Source organism: Taeniopygia guttata, chromosome 18 (assembly GCF_048771995.1).
Source record: "Taeniopygia guttata chromosome 18, bTaeGut7.mat, whole genome shotgun sequence".
Classification (NCBI taxonomy): domain Eukaryota; kingdom Metazoa; phylum Chordata; class Aves; order Passeriformes; family Estrildidae; genus Taeniopygia; species Taeniopygia guttata.
The window spans coordinates 6228683-6253305 of record NC_133043.1 but is presented as its reverse complement, the minus strand read 5'-3'; the positions used below and the strand labels follow the sequence as shown (position 1 = coordinate 6253305).

Sequence of the window (24623 nt, the reverse complement as noted above, 5' to 3'; positions counted from 1 at the left end):
TATAAATATATATCTATAAATATATACATATATGAAAATAAAAAAATGTAATAATCTATATATGTATAAATATATATGTGTGTTTTTGTGGAGCTGGATTGCATTATGTGTATATTATATGTATGTATATATATAAATAAAAACATATACAGAGAACTTGATATATATATATAAATATATATGTGTGTTTTTGTGAAGCTGGATTGCATTCTGGAAAAATCACTGGCAAAATTCCTGTGGAGCTTCAAGGAACAGGATCAGCCCTTTCATGTTTTAAGAGTTTTCTGACTTCTTATTGGCTAATGGGGAAGCTCAGCAAGCAGAGTTGCTGTGAAGTTTAGACTAAGCTCTCTGCCTTTACTCAGAAAAACCAAAACGTAGTTGGAGTCTAGCAAAGCTGAACACTTCAGGAGACTTCCTCACTAATTTGGAAAGAGCATTCATGGAACAGTGGCATTCATAAAAGAAGACATTTTTACTTCTATTATTAATTTTTTGTTAATAGAATTGATCTTTAGAGTGAAATAGCAGCATATTGGGGACAAATTTATCCGAATGGGCATGGTGACACTTTTTGCTCTCCATTCCAGCATGGGACTCTGGTCCAGGATAGCTCCAACATCTGCCAGCTCTATCATGATATTGTTTCTGGTGAAACAGGTAAGCTAATTCAATAATTAATAATGGACACTAGAAAAGTGAATTCCTAGCACGTAGCATTGTAACAAACAAAAAAGCATGTTTGTACCAAAGATCCATCCAACATAAAAATTTATTTTTATTGCTAATTAGTCATGAGAAATAAAAGCTGCAAAGCTGTAGAGTTTTATATTAGAACTCTCTCTGACTAGGTAATTTATTACCATTTTATTCTATTAATCCTCATTCATGCAGCGAATAAATTATGTTTACAACCATTTGCACAATCCCTTTTCATACCAGTATTGATTGGTATTTAATTATGTTTGTTTTCCTACCAGAAAAAAATATATCATGAATCATGTTTATTTTCTACTGTTTTTTCTCTGTTCTAAACCCAGCTTTGATTTGTTTCTGGCACTGACTTGTGAGGATTGAATCTCCAGTCTGTGGAATCTGGCGGGTTTTGTTCTGCACCTCACCTTCATGCAGAAAGCAAATAAATCTGTATGAGATTTCTGCCTTTATTTCTTTTACAGATCCACTAAACCATTTTATTTTTACTTTTCCCCTAAATCTTTGCAGAATTCTGAACATTTTGTTCTTACCTTATAAATTGGAAAGGGTTTAGGTATTTAATGAGAAAATATCTCAGTGTAATTCACTTCAAGGAAATTTTCATGTTGGTTTTTAGTAATTCTTATTTATTTATTAATATCAATCTTGATTGGAATAAATTTTTAAAATAATTACTGATATTTGGTAAATTTCAATTTAAATGATTGAAATTCACACATATATTTAGGGTACATTTCTTTGACGTGTATGGGCATCAGGGCAACAAACTGAAGGTAAAAAGGTATTTCCATCCACTTAATCTCTATTTTCTTGGGTTTCTAAGAAAGTGGGTGTGCAGCTTTATGTGCTGTAGAGCCCATATCTGTGTTTCTAACGTTCTTATAAAGAAAAAATTACCAGGAGACAAATACATATATATCTTTAAAGAAAATATTCCTAATATTTTCATATAATTCAAATCTAGAGCTTCTCTGCATAGAGCTTGTGTTTGTAGAACTGAAACAACTCTCAGATTTGTGAGACACCTCACCCAAAGCATTAGTTCCATCAATGCTAACAGAAAATCTCCCAAATACTTCTGCGAAATCAAAACTTTGCTAGACTAATTACAGTGAATTAATTTGTCATAGTGGCTCTTGCAACTTGTTTAAAGAAATATGTGCTGCATTTCTTTATATTTTGTTTCATAAGAAAGAAACATTTAAAGGAATAACAGCCATAAATCACTATATCTGTATTTTCTAACAAAAACCTCTATAGACAGGAAAAAATCCATCATGCTAAACCTGGATCAGGGCTGGAAGAATGAATAAATATTTTTCAGCTTCTATTTTTAGTTTATGCCCAAACTGAAGGGGCTTTTTCTATCCATAAGGGCATAGTTTGAATAAACAGAAACATTTCATTTCACTGCCAGCTTAGTATAAAAAATTTAAAGGGTGTAACTCTGACTTCACCGTGGTCAGTTATGAAAAACTTAAATTCAAATTGGTCTGCATCCAAATATAATCCATTTCCTAAATGGAAGCTTTAGGCAGCTTTTTCTTCTTCATCCAACAAATGTCTAAAGAACGGTGTCTTCTTGGTGCAATCTCAGCAAATGGCCAGGCACCTCCAGGGAATTTGGATTAAATTTCCTCCTGGGTGGACTTCAGTGCAAGCAGGGGCCAGGCTGGCAGGCTGAGGCAGTTCCTTTTTTACCAAAAAAAAAATCTTCAGACAACCTGAAATGATGCCCAGTGTAGGGCAAAAGACCATGGGACTTTCTGAGCTTCTGTCTTGGCTTTGTGACCAAAACAAATTTATCTCACAAATCTTTACACCAATAGTGACCAAGTATTGGCTATGTGACCACCAAAAGAAACTTACCTCACAGGTATTTACATCAATAGCGATTGGAAATTGGCTATATGACCAAAACAAATTTATCTCACAAGCATTTACATCAATAATGACCAGGCATTGGCTATGAGACCAAAACAAATTTATCTCACAAGTATTTATACCAATAGTGACCATTGGCTATGTGACCACCAAGACAAATTTATCTCACAAATATTTGCATCAATAGTGATCACATATTGGCTATGTGATCAAAACAAATTTATCTCATAAATATTTACATCAATGGTGATCATATTGGTTTTGTGACCACCAAAACAAATTTATCTCACAAGTATTTATATCAATAGTGACCAGGCATTGGCTATGTGATCAAAACAAATTTATCTCACAAATATTTACATCAATGTTGAACACGTATTGTCAGTGGGACCAAAACAAATTTATCTCACAAGTATTTATACCAATAGTGCCCAGGTAGGGGCTGTGTGTCCATGCCTGCGGATTTGAGGAAATGGACAATTCCATCAGAAGGGATGTGGAATTGTCATTTAGGCCTAACCTGCTCCTCACTCTTGTTGAGTGAACGTCCCCATGACTGTGGGGAATCTCTGAATTCCTCAATTCCAGGAACATCCCTCCTCTGCAGGAACGGAGCTGCCAGTTGGCCATGCAAGGTTTCCTTGTGTTCCCTTGGCTCTTTAACATATTTATTTATCAGAAACTGGAGTGTTCTTCCCCCAGCCAAGCAGCTCTGTCACAAATGCGTCATCTCCAATCTCTGCCTCTTCAGCTGGGGTTCACTGACCCACGAGGGTCTGAGGAATCTCCCCCGGCTCCCAGAAGTTTGAGGCCTGCAGGAGGGAAATGTCAAGATGCTTTTTTATTTTGGAAACATGCATTCCTTTCTCATGGCTGCTGTAAATATTCTCTCCTTATCTTGCAAGCCCATCCACGGAAGAATGATTAGAGTTTTTCTACTCCCTCAAGCTTAAAGTGGGTGTCTGGAAATTAGATGAGAGACTAAAAGCAGAGTATTGAGCAGGCAATACTCCATGAAAATAGTGAAATACACAGTGAAAACATGCATGAAATAGTGATCCTGCCCAACAGCTAGTTCACCAAAACACTGTTCTTGTTTTGAAAGTAAATAAATATTATTTATTCATTAAAATAAAAGCAAACCATAGGCTTAAAGGCACAAAGGTGATGTTCACAGCCATATATTATTCTGGTTATATACCTCAGCTTTTGGAACACCGCCATGTTCAGGCAACATCAGGACAACCCCAAATGTGTTCAAGGCAGTTTCAAAGAAAGGGTGTAGTCCAGACAAGAAGAAATTGACTTTTCCTGGAAAACTGAAAGGCATCTTCTAGTAAAAGATTGTTCAGAAAAGTATTTTTTTTGCGCACCAAAATTTGCTCCTTAGAATTGGTAACATTTTCAACCAGTAATGAATGTTTAATTTTTGAGGACTTGTAGTAGCAGCAGTCTTTGACTGCTCTGACCTCTGAAAGCCCTGGTGTCAGGAGACCAGGGGGTTTATTGCACAGAGGGGGCCTAGGATGGTGTTCTTTTCTATGGATAAATAATGATCAAGTCATTATTTATCCATAGATACAACACTGAGCTGTAAGCAGCATCTCCCATTATCCCTCCTGACCTGCTTTGCTCCCAGTAAGGCATTTCTTCACCCAAATCATCAAGTGCTTTTGCATTTAATTCTTCTGGTTTTAGCCATTGCTTTCCTAAACAGCAATTATCAGCTATGGGCCTCTTAAAGACCTCTGCAGCCAGATAAAAATGTGGGTGTCATTTGATTGTGTGGGAAATCTAAAGGGCAAAGACTCTTCCCACCTATGGAGACAATAGGTCTCCAGTGCCCTATTGAGGCAAAAAAGGGTAACACGGTGTAAACAGGCAAGTAAAACTAAAATTTACAGAAGTGTTTCTTTAAAAAGAAAAAAAAAAAAAAAAAGGAAAAAGAGGAATAGAAAGATATCTATGGCACAGTTACAGCTGCTGGTGAAATAAGTGGTCTGTGAAATGCTGGAGAGGAGAACAGAATGCACCAGAGGAAAGGTGTTAGTAGCTAAATAGCATTGCTTATTCGTTATTGTTTTATTCAAACTTTTTTTTGCTGTACTACTCAACCAGGTATGCTTGATTGTCTTTAAATATATTCTAAAACCAAAAAGCCCTTTAGATTTTTTACCTACAATTCCTCCATTCTCCTTTCCTCTCCTCATTTCCATGCTGAGACCAGAATTTCTTGTAATGGAAAGAAATTTGTCATTAAGGACTAAAAGGTTCTAACTGATTTTTCTCGTGTACAGTATTTTCACTCCCAGGCCAAAGGTTCTCTGCTGGAAAAAACCACTACTGGATGGAACAAATACAAACAGGAATGTTTGAAAATGCTGCAGGAATCATCTGTAGATAGTGGTAAGGAATTAAGAAATTTATTAAGACTGACAAATATGCAAATATTATCTCGTATGTTTGTTCCTACATTCTAAATGTAGAGCAATTCACCTGGCACAAATATTAGCCTGAAGTCCCTTGTTTATTTTCCTTTCTCTGTGGTTATACAATCATATAATCACAGAACAGCCTGAGCTGGAAGGACCCACAAGGATCTCCCAGTTCAGTCCCTCTCCCTGCACAGAGCCCCCAGCAATCCCACCTGGGCATCCTGGGGAGCCTGGGCAGTGCCAGCACCCTCAGGGGGAAGAACCTTTCCCAAAATCTACCCCAAACCTCTCCTGGCCCAGCTCCAGCCATTCCATGGGTTCTGTCACTGTCACAGAGCAGAGGTCAGAGCTGTCCCTGTGCTGTCCCTCAAAAGGAATCTGCAGACCCTGGAAAGGTCTGACCTCGGCTTCCTTGTGATTTTAAGCAATAAACTTATCTCATACACATTTATCTGCAATATCTTGTTACTCTGGAGTGGCTCACAGATTCCCTAGAACAGTACAGAGTGCTTTCCATGACTGCCCGTTGTCTGCACAACTTTTGGTGAAACTTTTATTTGCTTCTCTCCCCAGGAGTCCATTGCAATGGGACATTTGATCAATTTGTTTGCTGGCCTTACTCACCCCCAGGAAATGTCTCTGTTCCTTGTCCTTCGTATTTGCCATGGCTGGAAAATGGTAATGTCAAAGTGGGAATGTCAAAGTGGGAATGTCAAAGTGAGAATGTCAAAGTGGCAATGTCAAAGTGGCAATGTCAAAGGGGGAATGTCAAAGAGGGAATGTCAAAGTGGCAATGTCAAAGTGGGAATGTCAAAGTGGGAATGTCAAAGGGGGAATGTCAAAGGGGCATTGTCAAAGTGGGAATGTCAAAGTGGGAATGTCAAAGGGGGAATGTCAAATTGGGAATGTCAAAGTGGCAATGTCAAAGTTGTAACTTCTCTTGGAGCCTGTGCCAGGAATTCAGCCAAAGGACACGTGGTGCTTGTCTGTCTTGCCCCAGTGTCCTCTGAAGTGGAGTCTCACCTCTTTCTACCACTTCTGAACTGAGGCACCAAATCATTTTCGATGTTTATTTGCTCTTTCTCTCCATCTGTGCTTGCCACAGCTCTGTATTGTCAGCTGGAAAGCAGCATTTGCAAGGCCATGTAACCATGTGTAGTGGTTTTGGGTTGTCAGCGTGAGATTTTTTTGGTTAATGTGCAAATTAGTGGCGTGGGTTTAGTGTTGGTCAATTATTAGTGCCCTCACTGGAATGTAATACTAATTACATGAATACATATTACTTATATGTATTATTACTTATTGTATGTACTTATTATTATTATATGCATTATTAATTATTACATATTATTACTTATATTACCTATTAGTATGTATATTGCTTATTAATTATTATAATTATTTAATTGATTATAATTATTAATTAATTATATTAATTATTACTTACATTACTTACATTCTACTAGAATGTAATACTTAGCTATTTTTTGATGTGATCACCCATTCATGAGCTTAATGAAGAAAAATGAATAAAGGGAGGTGTAGGCTTCTCTTTTGGATGTACTGTGTGGGTTTTCTTGTAAAAAACAGGTACATTCTGGGAATTTATTTCTGCTGGATTACATTCCTACTTTGTGCTATGTAACTATAAAAATATATTGATAAAGACAAAAGAAAAGTGGGTTTTATTCTTGTTTTTGAGTATGGGTGGTGTGGAGGCTGTTGTGGAGGTAGAAATCTTTCAAACGTGTATGAAAAATGAAATCTCTATTTTGACCTTTCAAACTAAAACTCTGTTTACTTTCAGGAAGTGTAGGACATGTATACAGAGTCTGCTTGGATGAAGGGATTTGGCAAACAAAGGAAAATTCCACAGACATTTGGCGGGATAGTTCAGAATGTTCTGAGAAAAATCATTTCCAAAAAAATGTAAGTATGTTTTATATTATGGTTGAAAACTTTAATCTTCTTAATCCTTTCTTGAGTAACTGACAAAACATTTTCATTTAATACCTGCAAAGAATCTTCAGATGTCATTTAAATTACCAAATAGAAAGCTGTTATTTAAAGAAGGGGATTCCTGCTTTACATGCCACAAGTTATTTTCTGTTCAGAGTCCATGTGCTGGTTTTCTCCTAATAAAATAGAAAAACACTGCAACTTGTCAAGCAAGTAAGCATCCCAGCATCTCCCCAAATCACATTGGTCTGCGAAAGCCAGACAACTTCCCTTCTGAGCCTTTCAGCATTTAATGAGCTGTTAATTGGTTATTTCAAAGTTAGCTGGTCAGAGACTGGAGGATTCACCCTTATCTAATGCCATCCTTCCTGTATTTCTCATATTGCATCAGGCCAGGGGCTGGACTTTATCAGCCAAACTTCTTTTGCCATGGAATTCAGAATTAGGTCTCTTAGGTAAGCACTATCCCCACTATTTTTTATTTTTTAATGCTGACAGAGTGTTGTTTCTTACTTTATCAAGTAACACTGCTTTACTGATTGGTTATGAAACATTATTAGTTTAGTATCTCTGTGTATTACTTACACTTTTACTAAGCTCTTTATATGGTAAATACATGAATTTCCAAACTTTCAGTTTATTTATGCAAATGTAATAAATATTCATAAATGCTGAGTGTTTTCCAAGGTTTGTTGACCATTCTGGGTAGCATATTTGTTTCTGCAAGGCATATTATTTCATCTTGTGTGACAGCAGACAATTTCTCTGAAAGCTTTAACCAGCTTTCCTACCAAAACTAAATGTGGGCTTGTTTTCTTTTATTTAATTGAATAAATTTTATTCAATTTGTTTTGTTTTATTTAATTTAATAAAAGGGGCAATTTGTTTGTTTTATTTAACTGAAACCCCCCAAGCCATTGGAAATAACCCAGAGCCATTATCTTCACACGTTAGAGGAATCAGCTTATTTTCACGTGCTTTGGTGTTGCAAAATTGAAATAGCCAAGATGATAATTTGGGATTTTTGCAAGGTTTTTACCTGCTGGAATGTTTCCATGGAGCAGAGTGACCAACAGCTGGGAATCTCCTGCCCCCACACTGCTTCACCCCCTTCAAGAGAGGCGTGGATCACTACCATTAAATTATTAGAAAAAACTGCTGGCAGGAAAACACTGCTAAAGTCCCTGGTGCTGAGTAGTAGAACAAGAAAATCAGCAAAATCAATGAGGAAAAGACACAAGTTCCAAGAAATATATAAAAAAATATTCACATATCTTGTATCTCATTGCATCTTCAGAGATGCTTTCCTTGGGCTAGAAGTTTGTAGAGTTGGGAGGCAGACATAAGCAGCTAAAATGGAAAAAAAATTAGGAAAAAGAAATGTTAAATTAAGGAAATTGAAAGGAAATTTGTGCAGGGCCAGGAGCTGGATTTCAACAATCCTGGTGGGTACTTTCAACTCAGGATGTCCTATGATAATCTATGAAAGTGTGAGTGGTTCTCTTCCTCCTCTGAGGTCTTGTCTGTCATTCAAAGACATTCAAGACAGCTCTAATTTATTAATTATATTTTTTCGTTTGAACTCAAGACAGAAAAGAGGGCGGGGATCAGAATCCTGCCCTGGCTCCTTCAGTGATCCCCAAAGTTTCTGGGCTGTGTTTCTGCTCTGTGCCCTGCCTACATAACACATTTTTCCTCTTTTTTATTCTCAGGAAGAAGAACATAAACTACTCACCACGTTGCAGCTGTTGTACACGATAGGATATTACTTTTCTCTCATCTCACTGGTACTAGCTCTGCTTATACTTTCTTTACTCAGGTTAGTAAAAATTTGCATTTAAACATACACAGCTGTGTACTCATACTCTCTTTTTTTATGAAATTGAAGTTATCATTTAGTTTCCAGTGTTCATTAACTGAAGGGCTACAAAAAACTGGGGATGAGCTTTGGAAAAGGGCGTGGAGTGATAGGACAAGGGGGAATGGCTTCAAGCTGAAATGATAGATTTAGGTTAGGTGTTAAGTAGAAATTCTTTGTTAAGTAGAAATTCTTTACTGTGAGGCCCTGGCACGGGTCATCCAGAGAAACTCCCCCATTCCTGGAAGATTTTAAGGCCTTGGAGCAACCTGATCTAGTGGAAGGTGTCCTTGCCCATGGCAGGGAGGATAGGATGGGATGGCTCCTCAAATCCTTTCCAACCCAAACCATTCTGTCTATCGCATGTAAATAACTTGTATTTTTCCAAGGAGCAATACAAATGCAGTTTCTAAGCAGAATGCATTGATGGCAACAATATGAATAAAACAGTTGTTTTGCTGGGTTTTTGTTGGCTTTTAAAAATTTTATTTCTGCAAATTAGATATATTCTGGAGGGTTCATACATTATTTTTTTCCCCCACAGAAAACTTCACTGCACAAGAAACTACATCCATATGAATTTATTTGCATCCTTTATCTTGCGTGCTGCAGCAGTTCTGATAAAAGACTCTGTATACTACAATATTTATTCCAAAAGACCAAATGATGAAAGTGGGTGGATATTATACCTCAGTCCAGAGGTAATGTGTTAATTCATAGCTAATAATAAATGTGTGTTTCTAGTGCTCATAACAGTTACAGATTTTGGAAGTTTGCCCTACAGTATCAAGTGTTTGAGGTGTTTGTAAGCTGAGTTTTGGATGCTGGGATTTTGTTGATAAAAGTTGGGGTAATCAAGATTGTAAGAGATTTCTTTTAAATGAATAGGAAGAACAAATTAATTGCTTGTAATATTTAGAAACAGCCACTTAAGCAAAACATCTCATACCTTCTAGCCTTTAGAAAGAAATCTCTGTGTTTATTTGGCACAGATTATATATATCTAGAAATAAATAAATATATATATATATATAGTATAATATCTATATATTATAATATATATTATAGATGCATTATATAGACAATATAATTATATAAATATTTTATATATTATAATAAATATTTTTTATATTTATAATAATTATATAATAGCTATATAATTATATAATAGCTATATATTTTATATATATTATATAGTTTTAATATATTAAATATATTTATAAATGTATATATTTATAAATATATATATATTTAATATATAAAAACTATATAATGTATATTGTAGGAATAGAGCTTGTCCACATCAACAAGGAAAATGATCTGCAAGAAAATTAAAGATAACTATTATTTCAACACCTCATCAGTAAAAACCCTCACATGAAGATCACGACATCTATATTTACTCCTGGTCTCTCATTCCTACAGATTGTAATCATTTGCAGGACTGCCCAGTTTTTCATGCATTACTTTGTGGGGGCAAATTACTTCTGGCTGTTAGTGGAAGGAATTTACCTGCATACATTATTGATAACTGTGGTGCTCTCTGAAAGAAGACTGCTCCAGTCATACATTGTGATAGGATGGGGTAAGTGCAGAAATGTCTCCAACACTGATTCTCTGGTGCTTTGCTGAGTCAGGGGGGATATTTTGTAAAGGAAAAAAAAATTATTTCTACAAGCTTAGCTGGAATAGATTCTTCTTTTCTTTTCAGTTGTTCCAATCCTGTTTGTGGGCCCATGGGGAATAAGCAGATCCAGACTGGAGAACACTGGGTAGGTTGTTAAATAAAATGTTCTTTTTGTTTGCTTGGCTGAAAGCCCTTGGCAGTTCTTGACACATGAACTGAGCAGCAAATTATCAGATTGTACAGCACCTATGGATACTTGTTACATTTTCAAGGTTCCCTTTAGTACTTTAACATTAAAAAAAACAAACTTCTGGGAATTTCAGATTTACTTATGCATTTAGCAAGGAGTAGAATGAACTTTCACCCTTCCCGAGATGTTCATCCATTTACATGAAGCAATTGGATATTTTACCTCAGTCCAGAGGTAATGTGTTAATTCATAGCTAATAATAAATGTGTGCTTCTAGTGCTCATAACAGTTACAGTTTTTGGAAGTTTGCCCCACAGCATCAAGTGTTTGAGGTGTTTGTAAGCTGGGCTTTGGATGCTGGAATTGTGTTGATAAAAGTATAAAAGTTGGGGTAATCAAGATGGAATCCTGATTGTAAGAGATTTCTTTTAAATGAACTGGAAGAACAAATTGTAATTTTTAGAAACAGCCTGTTTATATATATAAAAAAATACAAAAATACAATTTTATATATATAATATTTAATATATATATTATATATTATATAATATATTATATAATATATAAAAATATGTATTATATATGTATGTATAAATATATATATAAATACTATATATATATATCTATACAAATTGTAATTTTTAGAACACAAAATTTTTAGATTTTTGTGATTGTAATATTTAGAATCAGCCACTTTAGCAAAGCATCTCACACCTTGTAGCTTTACTAACCTGTCAGTCCTTTCATTGGAGACCACCTACATTTTATTTCATATTTACTGTCACTTTTTAAAGAAAAAAATGAAATTGTAATGGAGGCTCATGACAAAACCTGATAGTGACCGAAAGCTGATATTTGGTGAGGACAGCAGGGACACTAACATGCACCAGTGTTTGGTCTTCAGTGATGCTCTTGGTGACATCACATAAACTTTGTGCTTTATGTATGGAATCTTTTTTTCTTCTCTTATTTTTTGTGGTTTCTAAAGAATTTTATTTGCAACATGGATAATAAGCAACATCCAAACCGTATTTATGGTCCTATGGAGTCAGATGTCAGATAAATTCTATATGACAAGCCCCAAATCCTACAGAACCTCAGGCTAATTAGCAAGAAGAAATAAGAAAAATTAGAAGGTTAAAGCAGGAGAAAAAGAGCTTCAAGGAAACTGCACGCATATTTTTTAGCAGATCAAGAAGGATGGTCACAATTCCCAGTTTATTCATTTCCAGTTTCAGATAGATAATTTAAGTAGGATTAATTCCATTATGAGGGTTTGGTGTCGTGTTTTGTGGATTCAAAGACTGAGTTTGCCAGATAGTTCTGAAGTTTATGGTCCAGGAAAACCTGTATCAACATTCATGTGGATAGATCTCCAGAGCTGGTGGTGAAACACTTCCTAGTTTTATTCTTTTATTCCATTTCTTTTGGGGGCCACCTGAAAAAGCTGAACTTCACCAAATTCCTTTTGAAATAAATAGATAAGTTACCTGAGCATTCTATTTTTTTTTTCCTATGAAAAGAATTATATTTTAAATTATTCTCCAGGTGCTGGGGAACAAATGAACACATGGGGATCTGGTGGATCATCCGAGGACCAATGTTGTTTTCCATTGCAGTAAGAATTATATCACCTGTATTATTTTCCCCTCCTTGGTCTTTGTAATTAGTGCCATTTTTGCCCTTCAAAATTTTGGAATAAATAAGATACAGTTTCCTACCACAGAAATATCAAGGGAGACATAAAGTGACAGAAGAGATGAAGTTTTGCTCAAAAAATGAGGAAGCAGGGTTCTGTGTTAAAAAAAAAAAAAAAAAAAAAAAAGTGATTTTGTAATGGAAGATCATATATCAAATTATATGTCAGGCTGAAAAAGGCAATGCTAAGTTATTCAGTTTTGCATATTTAGTATGTGACAATATATTGTATTCCAGCCTCATCCCAGCTGCATTCCAGTTTTTTGGTGGCTAGTTTTGCAAGTGTTTAATATCAATTACACATTTATTTAGTAGTTAACTGAAGAGTGTAATAATATTTGCTGTAAATAAATCATTATGTGTTTTCCTTCGAGGTTAACTTTGGCATCTTCTTAAAAATTCTCAGAATGCTGATTTCCAAACTAAAAGCTCAGCAAATGACCTTCCATGACTACAAATACAGGTTTGTAACAAATGACATTGAAGTCCTGATAGCTTTTTTCTTGAGTTAGGTCTTGTGAACTATTAGAGAATTTATCACACTTGAAATAGCTTGGCTACGTCAAATGGTATCAAATTAATAAGATGGTTTTTGAGGCAGTGTTGGAAATAGAAAAAGTTTAATAAAAGACAAAATAACAAAGCTTTTTTTAGAGAAAAACTGAGCTAGGGGTAAGAGGTTTTGGTTAAAACACCCAACAAAAGTGATTATTTCTTTTGTTCTCTTTTTTTTCTAGTGAATTACTTAGGTAGGGATTTTTTGGCCTCTGTCTAATTGGGTAGCTCTAGGTCTGATGTGAAGTTTTAAAGGTCTTATGAGGTGTCCTTTTATAAAATTGAGGAGAGAAACTTTTGAGCTTTTTGTTTTTTTAAGTAGACATAGAATAATTTGGTCACTTTGTTAACAGAGGGTACATTCCTACAAACTCCTGGTCCCTATTTAAATGTTTTGTCACATCAAAAACTTGTCAGTTCCCCCTAAAGATGTGCCCACCAGCACCAGGTGTAATATATATTCAGAATATGGGAAACAGCTATATTCTGAGTAGATATTCAGCATAGGAAAGCAGGCTCCCCAGACATTTCCATATCTGGGAGGCCAAGGCAGCTCAGCAGCTGTGTGCTGAGATTTGGGGCATTTTCACCAAGGTTCTCAGTGCACTGAGGTCTCTCTCTCAGGTATCTCCTCTCACACCTGGGCCCCTGCTGCTGTGACACATCTTTCCCTTTGTCACCAAAACTCAGAAGAAAAGGAAAAACCCTCTAGCACTATGTTTGTGGCCTGACAGAGAATCAGAATTACTTTATTCTGGCCAGGATGTGCCATGGAAAATATTTCATTTACACAAGCCTTTGAACTAAACTTTCCACTGATTTATGCATACATTATTCTCAAAATCTCAAAACTGCTACTACCATTCCAAAGTCAGAATATTGAGGGTATTTTTTTGGAATAATTTCTTTGTCTCTGAGCTTTTGATTTTTGTCACCAAGGATGTTTAAAAAATATAATTATGAAACATTTTCTTTTTAAGATTGGCAAGATCTACACTTGTGCTGATTCCATTGTTGGGGATCCACGAATTTGTGTTTACCTTCATCACTGATGAACAAGTGGAAGGACTTTCAAGACATATAAGACTTTTCATTCAGCTGACAATGAGCTCATTTCATGTAAGTACTGTTTTGTAAATATTGTTTTTGGTGTTCATGGATCCATGTGCATTTAAGGCTCACTACAGTTAAAGTGAATTGTGATTTAATATTATATCCCAACCTACAGTGTCTCTAAATGCACTGTTGCAGTAACAAGATAAAACACTCATAAATAAATATAATGTTCTCAAACACCAAAAAAGGAGTCTGACATTTTCAGAAAAAAAAGGTGTTCTGTGGTAATAGGTAACAGCTCCTCACAGACCCCTGCAAACAGGATTAAAATGGTCCATTAAAACACTCCCAGCCAAAATCACAACTATGAGAACATCTGCTTCATCCAAGGTTTGGGCTCCATTTTCCTAAAGGATGTTTGTTCACCTTACCTGCAAAGTGACACTCCCAGGTGCACGCTGACAGAAGTGCTGTACACCTGCAGCAAGTTTTAGTTGTAGGAGAAAATTTCTCAGAGCTCTCACATGATGGAACAGAAAAATGGAGCAGTATTGTAAATGCAGGTGAAGCTGGTGGGAAGGAATGATGATGTCTGACTCCAGTTCAGAAGGCTGAATGATTTCTTTATTATAACTATACTATAATACATTAATATACTATTTAAAGGAGATACTAAAACTACAAACCTGCTTTTCTAACTCCCATATTTAACTCACTCCCAACTCGTGCCCCTCTCTGAGAGCCCAGCCCCAGGCGGGTTGGATTGGCCACCAGGCTCAAACAATCCTCACCAGAACCCAACCCAGCAATCACCCCAGGGAAACAATTCTCCACACACATTCCACATGGGAAAAACAAGGAGCAGAAATAGAAATTGTTTTCTCTTTCTTCCCTCTGTGCTCCTCTATGAAAAATCCTGAGAGAGAGCAGAACGTGCCTGCCACAGAGCAGCATCTGCAGGTGGAAAAGAAGTTTCTCACCCACACAGGCAGGAGTGTTTTAGAGATGTTCGGGTATTTGGCTCCTCATTACTCCCCTGCCTTAGTCTGGTGTGAGTGGGAGGAAGCTGAGGTGAGGAAGGGAGTGTGGATGTGGGTGGCAGCTGCAGGACTCGGGGGTGAAGGAGCCCCACTCCAATCCAACAGCCAGTTCCAGATCCCAATGAGCTGTTCTGCAGCTCAGGGTGATCCTCAGGCGGCCACTCCTGCACAGGCTGTGCCTCCTGTAGCCATCTGCTCTCCACTTTGCCAAGCCACAGCACTGCACAGTGGCACAAAACATTGCTGTCTGCCTGTCTTGAGCGCTGCAGCCCTGCTAAGTAATTAATTTCTGAGAGTACTAATCAGCCTGCCAAGCAAAGCTATCCTTTCCCCACATCTTCCTGCCTCGATCTTCCTGGGGCGCCAGGACAGCAATTTCCAGATCTTTATTTGCTGCAAAGCCCAGTAATTTCTCTGGTTCCAGGTGGCTGCTCCTCAGTAATTCACTGCTCTGACACTGCTGACTCCTTCTGCAGCCCGAGGCCATCTGGGCATTGCTGCACTTTTCCCACAGTTTATGATAATCCTGGATTTCACCTTTGCATATATGCACCTGTGCTCTGGTGTACGTGTGCATCAGTGTTTTGGCACTTTTATTGAGGCTGTACTTTAAAATTTCCACCACAGTTTGAGGGAAAAAATATCCTGAGTGACAGCAGAGGATTCCTGGAGAGCCACAACCCCAAAGAGCCCGCTGACATGGTGTTCACAAAATCCCAGAGTTATTTGGGTTGGACGGGACTTTAATGTTGGAGTATAAGTTCCTTGGTTAGAAATATCCTTACTTGGAGAGGTTGCAGTGCCTTGATGTTATTTTAAAAGTGCAGAATCATTTTAAGTGAAGATTTTATTTACTGGCTTGTACAAAGAAATCTGATATGTAAACCAGCTTACTCATCCTTGCTAAAGAACACAAACTTCATTCCTTTTAGAGAAACATGCATGAGCTTGGCAGCATGTCATGCTTTAGAAGCAAAGCTTCATTAAAAAATACCCAGAGATCTTAGCCAGTGTTTATTGCAGATTCTCTTTTTTAGCTGCAGCATTATTTATGAAGGGATTAGCCAAAAAGCACATAAACTGTACCCAATTGCATTTGTTTAGTCTGTAAATCTTCTCAGTAGTTTAAAAAGGCAGTTAAACTGTTTTGTTAAAGAAAAACAATTATCCCTGGGATCTCAGCTGAAGGTTTAACTCAAACATTTTCAAGGAGCAAAACATTAAATTCTAAATAGGAGTTCTGTTGTAGGTAGGATGCTGCTTTGCTGTAGGAAATGAGGCAATCCAAACATCTTGGCTCCCTTTTGCATGGAAATTGTTACCCTGAAAAAACCCACTGGTTTCTGGTGGAGAGAACCCAATTATGTGATGAGTAATTTATCACATTGCAATTGTCAGTAGAACTGAAGAACAACTTTGAGGCTTAGGTGTGCATCTGTCCTTTCCTATTGGTGTCTCTGCTCATGAACATTTCTTCTGAATTTCTGATTCTCCGTTGTCACTCACACTGGGATAATTCTGAAAATGTGTGTTTGAGAAGTCACAACACATTGGGAAGTTTTCTAAGTGTGAAAATCAATTTACTGGGAAAAAAAAATGAGTAAGCATGAAAGGAACCAGGATATGAAGTGAACATCAAATATAAATAATCAGCAAAGTTTTCCACCTTCTGGTGGGATTTTCCAGTGCTCTGTCCCTGAAGCAGCAGTGAAGGAAATCCCCGAGATATTTCCAAACTGAAATCAGCCCAGGGAGACTCAGAAGCAGCTCCTGATCTGCCGAGCCTCTGCCTTTCTCACAGTGCCCATCACCAGGCTTAGCAGGCTCAGGAGTGGAATTTAAATCCTCTTTCTGCTTGTGGTGCCTGTGAGGCCAAATTTAGAGTTCACATCCGTAACAAAAAGCCCCCCAAAGCACCCAGCAGAGTAATGAACTTTGTACCCCCCAAAAAAGAGAATTGCCTCCAGGAGCAGAAGTGCTGCATTAAAAGTTGCTTTTTAAGCAAGTAAATTTGTATTTAGTATCACCTGTTAATATCACCTATTATTATCTCAATAATCACCTATTATCATTTAATATCACCTCTTAACCAATATCACCTATTATTAACACCTATTATTATTACCTATTAATATCACCTATTATTAACTCTAATTAACTATATCCTCCTACCATAACCCAGGTGAAGCATGAAAAATGATAGAAATAAAATACACGGAGAAAGCAATTCTGTTTGCTATTTCTTCTGTCCCGATTTCCACTGCACATATGCTTAAGGAATTAATGACTCTAAATAATTCAGGACTGCTAGAAAATTAACAGCAGGCTCAGAAAGCTGTTGGTTAATTCTGGGTATAATGAAAAATGTTGACGCTTCTGTGTATGTGGATTTCTTTTTAAACTTTTGTCTGAGCAAAGCAGAAACATTTCTGGGAAAATATGAGTGTGGGAACAATTAAATGCTGTCAACTGAATTGCACCTTTGTAGCTGTGATATAAATATTGCCTTGGGACTCAGAGTATTTATTCCCTTAATCAGAAGTTCTGTCACAGATGCCTTTGGACACACCAAAAAAGGGCATTTCCTGAAGCAGTGGGAATAAATCTGCATGTCTGTGGGGCTGAGATGCAGCCTGTAAGCTGCTTTAGCCTGAGATCAAACCCAGACAGAGAGAGGCAAATGGAAATAACAATTTTGGGGTTGGTTTAAAACAAGTTGCATCTGTAGGATTTTGTAAGGTGTTTATCTGAATCAATTTCAAAGGAAAAACAGCAAATGGCCATAAGACTCAATATAGCTGAACTTTGAAATAACAGTAATCACTTAATAAAGAAATAATTTGTAAAAAGAGCCCAGATGAGCTCTCGGTAGAATCACTCACAAACCCAAACAAGCATATTAATAATATGAGAAACTAAGCTGCATTTTTTTTTTTTTAATCACATGTGGAAATAGCAGCAGTTATGGTATAACAGCAATAGTTTGGAAAAAAAATATTATGTGGTAGCAAAATGATAAAACTGGGTTTTATCATCTGTTCTTCGGCATCTGCACAAAATGTGCCCTGCACTTGCCAAGGAACTGCCCAAAAACAAGTGACTGGGTACATCATTAATAAAGAAATGCAGGCAACTAGTTTCCTTTTTGGACATTAAGGAGCACTGTTTGTATTTATGGTTTTAACACTAATGTCACCTTTAAATTAGGGTTTCAGGTATTTCCTGCACGCTGATTTTTTCCTCTCACTCCTTTTTTCTTACAGGGATTTTTGGTGGCAGTTCTCTATTGCTTTGCTAACGGAGAGGTAAGACACAACTCTGAGTTCTTAGCTCATTAGTGAAGTGTATTAATGACACCAAGAAGGATGAACACACTGAGCAGATAAATGCTTTAACAGAACAAAGCAGCTACACCAGCACAACACTTGGGTAAAGCTGAGTGGTCCTGCTTGCCACAGCCCCTGGGCTTTCCTACTCCTCCTCCTCCTCCTCGCTGCAGCAGCCTCTGAACAGGGGAGTCCCCTGAGCTCTCACACACGTCCCATTTGCAGAGGAAAAGCTTTCCTAAGTCAGGGTGAAGAGGCTGGACTCTTCAGATTGATGAGCACACAAATCTGTCCCCACCCTACGGGCAGCAGGTGCAAGGTGAACCCCAAAGGGGCAGGAAGCTCAGCACCCCTCAGTTCCTCTCACTTTACACCTGGTGTTTGTGTCAGAGAACTCCAGGGTGCCCACATGCCATCAGCAGTGACCATGTTCTCCTCCCCTCAGGTGAAAGCAGAGCTGCAGAAGCAGTGGTCTCGTTTCCTGCTAGCGGATCCCTTTGGCTGCAAGCTCTGCTTTCTGGGGGAAAACATCAAATACCTCAGGAAGTGTTCACAGAAACGGAAAAAACAGCACCTGAGCAGCAGGCAGCACTTCTGCCGGGAGCTGGGCAAGCCCTGGGAGCTGCAGCTGCAGAAGGTGCTGGGCAGGCAGGGCACAGAGGCCAAGGCAGGCCCTGCACAGATGAGCATGTCCGACAGCAGCGAGGGAGAGGTCACCACCGGGGAAACCACCCAGGAGGTCTTCGAGGAAAGCGAAATTTAGGGAGCTGTGCCCTGGGCCAGCACCTGACAACAGCAGAAAAAAGGATGTTCATCTCTCAGCTGCAGGCTGCTCAGGGCTCTGGGTGCGCAGTGCAAGGAGAAGCAGTTGATATCCCAGCTGTTCCTGTTTTCTTGCTCTGGGAAAAATGGTATTTATCTGCACGTTGCTAACCTGTGTGGCTGGGGAGAAGAGGTCTTCTGATGGAGCATTTTGGCTTTTGTGGAGTGCACAAGGAAGCAGGATGAACTCTGGAAATAAGGAGGCTCTGGAGACACGTTTTGGCACCTTCGTCCACATGTGTCAGGCTTTGAGTCATGTCATGAGAAGTCAGTTTTACTTTTTCATAGGAGTGGCTCATAAACAGAGAGACGTGTGTGGAGGACTCCATCACAGACTGAAATCATACCCCATCTCAAGAAAACCACCCCCAGTTTTAGGACAAACCAGACCACACATATATATGTGTGTGTATATGTATATATATATATATGTATGTATAGATATAGATGTAGATATAAAACCCAAAAAAACAAACTTGGGAAGAACCAAGCTTTTGCTTTTCCATTTTTGAGCATCTTCATTGAAAGTTTAGTGCTGGAAATGTCATTATGAGATGAAAACCCAAAATACTTCCATGGAATGTGCCCAAATGAAATGTTCTGATACAATTTTTGTTACCTTTTTTTCTTTTTTTTTTTTCCGGCACAAGCCACTGTGACTTCTGGTTTGCCCTACACATGTCCTTAATGACAAGACAGTGGTAATTGTTGCCTCCACCTTCCTCCCAGGGGACCCAATGGATAAAGACATGGGATTGTGACAGCACCAAAAGAATATTGTGAAATCCTTCTTCCTCCATTTAACAAGAGCCATGGTGAAGTTTCATTTCTCACATCCAAACTCAAACCTATGAAACGCAATCAAGTTTGTTAAAATTCTATAATCCCATTTATGTAACTTACCAATGCTTTTATGATTATTTATCAGGCTATAAAGGTTTAGCCATGCAACCTGTGGCATTTATAGTCTTTTATTGCAAAGAATAGATCAAATCATTGACTAGCACTAGTTCAAGAACCTATTTCTGGCACTTTAAAAAGGTATTTCTTTTATAGTTCTATCTGTGTTAATCTATTTAATCAATACCAAGTTGTATGTTTCATTGATATATTAATAAACCATAAATGTTTGATCCATTTTAAAATAATTTATCTGCACTTTTTAAAGGGGCTTTTTACTAGAATATGAATTCTGCTTATATAGAATTTTACTGCAATGGATTTCTTCAGCAGCCACTGGAAACACCAGACACCACACATGCACACTTTGTGTGTTCCTCAATTTAAAACAGACTGATATCTTCTAGAGACATTAAGATATTAAAGAGATTGAAGTGATTTAGAATGTGTTTTACTTAGGTGTTAAAACCATTGATATTTTAAGATTTTATGGCATCTCAGTGAAAGAGTTTACTTTTTAATTGCATTTTAAAGATTTTCATTAGGTCAAGGAGCCAGTTTTCTGTGTTTTGAACAGCAGTCCCTCTAGCTACATTTTCTCCTCTCTATTATGTGTTTGGGCTTTTTGCCTCCTTCAGTTTATAAAAATCAACTCTTGTTATATAAGCAGGCCCTGTTGGCCTGAGGTCTGATCCAGACAAAAACAACCATCACATGCATTCCTTCAGAAAGCGCCTTTCTAAGTAGATAACAGCAAGAATATAACATTATTTATTTTACGATATTATTACAGGCTCCTAATTTCTAAATATTTCTAAAGACAGCAGTGAACTTCACAATTCACATTTTTTTTTTCAGGGCCTACTAAGTTTAATTTTCCTTCTAACCTTAAATCCCCATGATTTCAAAACTGTTTTACTATCACTGGGAGTCTGGGCTCTGCTGAGTCAATCCACTCAGAAACACAAAGTGTCTCAGGACATCAGAGACATCCCATGCCCAAACCTGACTGCACAGCTTTGGAGTTTTCTTTGCCAAAGGTTTCGCTTTCTGTCAAAACTTCCAGGATTAAAAAAAAAAAAAAAAAAAAAAATTGCATTCCAAGCCCAGAATAGCCTGTGGGGGTCAGAAGAGCTTTGCCATGAGATGTGGTGTGATAACTGATCTGATATTTAAGATTTATTGATCTCAGTAATCTGTTGTGAGACAGGCTATTAAACTTTGATATTTTACTACACCTAGAGCACAGCCTCCCAGACACAGTGGCTCCTCCTACAGCCAGAGATGTCAACTGTATGCTAATTATTCATGTGTACTTACATTCTTTGTTAAATATATTGCTTCTACACGCCAGAGTCTGTGCCTCAGAGGCTCAAAGAGTAAAGCACAAACATTCCATTCTGGAAAGCTCTGTCAGTTATGCCTTGGAATTGATAATACTGATCCTTCCTTTCACTTCTCTTCATTTGACTCTGGAATTTTCTTCCCTTTTCCCATCAGTCTGAGCTCCCATTAAGGAAAATTCTGTGATCTGTAAAATTCTTCATGAAGTTATTTTGCTAACATCATCTTTCCCAACTCCCATAGCAACCACCATTCTGGATTTTTAACTATTTTTTTCCACCTGCCATTTCAAATCTCACAAATTCTCTGCTGTGCTAAATGTCATCTCGTGTTCAGATATTTCTGCAGTCATTCCTGGAGCCACACACAACTACAGTGAGAAGCAGCTGCTTGTGAGCTTCATCATGGCAATTAGCTCCAGGAAATTAAAGTTCAGCTGCCACATACCCAGCCCTCAAAGGCTGTTGCCTTGTGCATCACGTTGGCTCAGCAAAGAGGATGCAAAACACCACCTAGAAGAACTAAGGAAAGGAACAAAACCAACAAAAAGGCACCAGCTTCTTCCTTTCTCCTTTGCCTTTCAGAGAAGGAAAGGGGTGGATTTATTTGAGAAAGGTATCACAGAGGATCAGTTATCAATCACCGACTAAACTGTCCATCTATTTATCTGTTGGGAGGCAAAAAAATTGTCAAGTGCCGTTTAATTCCAACACTGAAGTTTGCTGCTGTCTTCTAGAAATATTTAGAAATTAGGAGCTTGTAATAATTCTGTAAAATAAATAATGTTATATTCTTGCTGTTATCTACTTCCTGCTGGGGAAGAGTCCCTGAGCAGAGGATCCAAGTGTAATCTAGGGTTGAATCAGGATGTGTTCCATGTAATTCATGACAAAGCTTTTTCTCCCACCCTTCCCTAGGAAACTGGTGTTACTGGTCGCTGCCATGCCAGCACACCTGGCTGTGTGGACTGATCCAGAGTTTTACTTCTCACAGATTTGGGAGGGAAGAAATGAATTTGTTTCTGCAAGAGAGGAAAAGCAGAAGGCCAGAAAGGTCAGCACGGCAGTGAGCACACACCTGCCTGTGTGTCTGTGAGCAGCACAGCAGCCAGGCTGGGAACCCTGCACAGCTGCACACGATTTGCAGGATGTGAGCCAAATGAAACATCCCTGAGAGCTGTGAGCAGTGCCAGGAGCGTGTCTGGACTTAACCCCCACATTTCCACATTCCACCACAGCGACATCCACTCTTCCTCCCTTTTACAAACTTGCAGCAAGTGCAAGGGCAGTGGGAAGAGCTCCTGAAGCCAGAGAGCAGAGCTGTAGAACTCAGCTCAAAGACATCCAAGCAGCTGACACAAAAAAACCAGCCCCAGTCTGTTTGAGCAAAGAACCAGAGACATGTGACACAGTCTTAAAACATTTGCTAAGTCTAAAAAAAAAAAATTTTAAAAACATTGCTCTGTAAATAAAAATATTGTAATTCTGCTGTAGCTCTGGGAGACTTGAGTGTTTGGTTTTCTAGTTGATAAAACAGGAAGTCAGAATCAAATCTGAGCTGAAGGTTTTCATCCTCTGCTTTCAGGGACTTGTGAAAACAACAGTGCAAACAGCCTGCAGCACAGACCACCGAGGTTGGACTGTTTGTCCCTACAATAAATACTTCACCAGTGCATGTTTGTAATTTTTTTTCATTTGTATAAGGACTGAGACAGCAACTTCCCCAAGGAAGAAACATGACATGAGTATTTCTGTGGTTCCAGTCAAGCTGGAGGATCATGACTGCTGAAACTTCCCTGTGTGTGAGCTTAGTTCCAAGTAAGCTGTACAAATAGAATTCCCTGGGCCATCTCACCATCAGTTCAGAAACTGCCACTGTGTCCACTGAAACCATGTAACACAAATGGTGCTAGTGCAGCAAACCAGGAAAGATTACAAGATCTGAGTTAAACCAGCTGCTTTAACTTTGCACATAGCTTCACTTCTATTTTACACATAGCTTTACTTCTAAGGGCCTCATGCAGAACACAGGTCACATTGACTTCTGAAGGTTTAAAAACCTTTTCAGCCCATCCACCTTGTAGAACCAGTTTAACTTTTTCACTTGACTCACAACAGGAGCCATGTCTACTCCTATTTCAAGGGCCATATGTGAATCCTTCCATGAACACTGTAAATCATCATGAACATCTGTGACCTTCTGCAGGCTGTCTGGCTGTCCATCCTAAGCCCTGCAAGGCAGAGTTGTCTCTTTGTGTGCCCTGTGGCCAACACAGATGAAGACAGATCCAACCCCCAAAAGCAGCACCAGGACTTACCTGCCTTGGGGCTGGCCCGTGGGTCCAGGAGCACTGCTTTAAGTTCAGGCCTGAGACATCTGTAGGTGCAGTCATTCCTGCTTTTCCCCTTGGATGGACATCAGAAGTCAAAGGCTTGATTACAGTATGGAATCCAAGGTGATTTTTTAATTATTATGGCTGCAGAAGCCATAGTACAGATATTCCTATACAGAATGGTGTTAAGCCTCGGGACCTCTGCATCCAAATATTGCAGACTGCAAGGCTGCCACCCTGCCACTGCCAATACCTGCTCTGGTCCTCCAACTGTGATGCTTTGCTGGGCACTGGCAGTACACCAGCACAGCAAATGGTTTGCTCAGTATCTCCCCAGTTTGGGTTTCCAGGTCGTGTCAAATCCTCTCCAAGGGAGTGCTTTTTGCTGTCAGGGTGCAGCTACATGTACCACAGCATGTGGAGGGCACTCACCAGCTGCTCTGCACCATGCATCAGAACCTGAAACAGACTTCTGAGATATTTTTAACAGATTTAGGCAACTTGGGACAAGGTGCAAAGACACTGCTGTGAAAACCAAGCTTCCACCTGGAACTTTTTCAATGTTTAACCTTCAGTGTCTTCTCCTTTCTGGGAAGAGTGTGCACACCTCTGCCATCACTTCCCACCTCCATGCACAACCATAGAGTGCAGGGGGTTGCAGAAAGGAGGCCTTAAATGAGTTGAAAACTGGAAAAATTCCTAGAAAGACTCTCCCAAGGGGTTTATGAGATGTATGGATGGCACACCCTGCTGGAAGAGGGGCAGAACTGTGACCCCCAGCTGCTCTGAGCCCCCTTCCACAGGCAGCTGTTGGGTTAGGCAGGATTTTGGCAGGCCTGACTTTGATTTTGTCAGAAAACCTGTCAGCACGCATGTTAAC

General features: G+C 38.5%; 1 protein-coding gene across 1 annotated transcript; it reads left to right on the top strand.

Moving 5' to 3' along the window:
• The first annotated feature begins 289 nt into the window (after positions 1–289).
• On the top strand, positions 290–23362 carry GLP2R (glucagon like peptide 2 receptor). Its single transcript, XM_072937163.1, has 13 exons — positions 290–660; positions 4899–5007; positions 5610–5714; positions 6844–6965; positions 8708–8814; positions 9398–9554; positions 10279–10438; positions 10565–10625; positions 12219–12288; positions 12743–12831; positions 13904–14042; positions 18283–18324; positions 18791–23362. The coding sequence occupies exons 1-13, from the start codon at positions 556–558 to the stop codon at positions 19106–19108; spliced, it is 1584 nt and encodes a 527-aa protein (XP_072793264.1). The 5' UTR covers positions 290–555; the 3' UTR covers positions 19109–23362.
• Positions 23363–24623: the final 1261 nt, after the last annotated feature.

Excerpts from the sequence above, each read along its gene's own strand:
- GLP2R (XM_072937163.1), top strand. The coding sequence starts at position 556 with ATGGGCATGGTGACACTTTTTGCTCTCCATTCCAGCATGGGACTCTGG. Across the intron at positions 661-4,898 it reads TATTGTTTCTGGTGAAACAG|TATTTTCACTCCCAGGCCAA; the intron begins GTAAGCTAATTC and ends TCTCGTGTACAG. Across the intron at positions 12,289-12,742 it reads CAATGTTGTTTTCCATTGCA|GTTAACTTTGGCATCTTCTT; the intron begins GTAAGAATTATA and ends TTTTCCTTCGAG.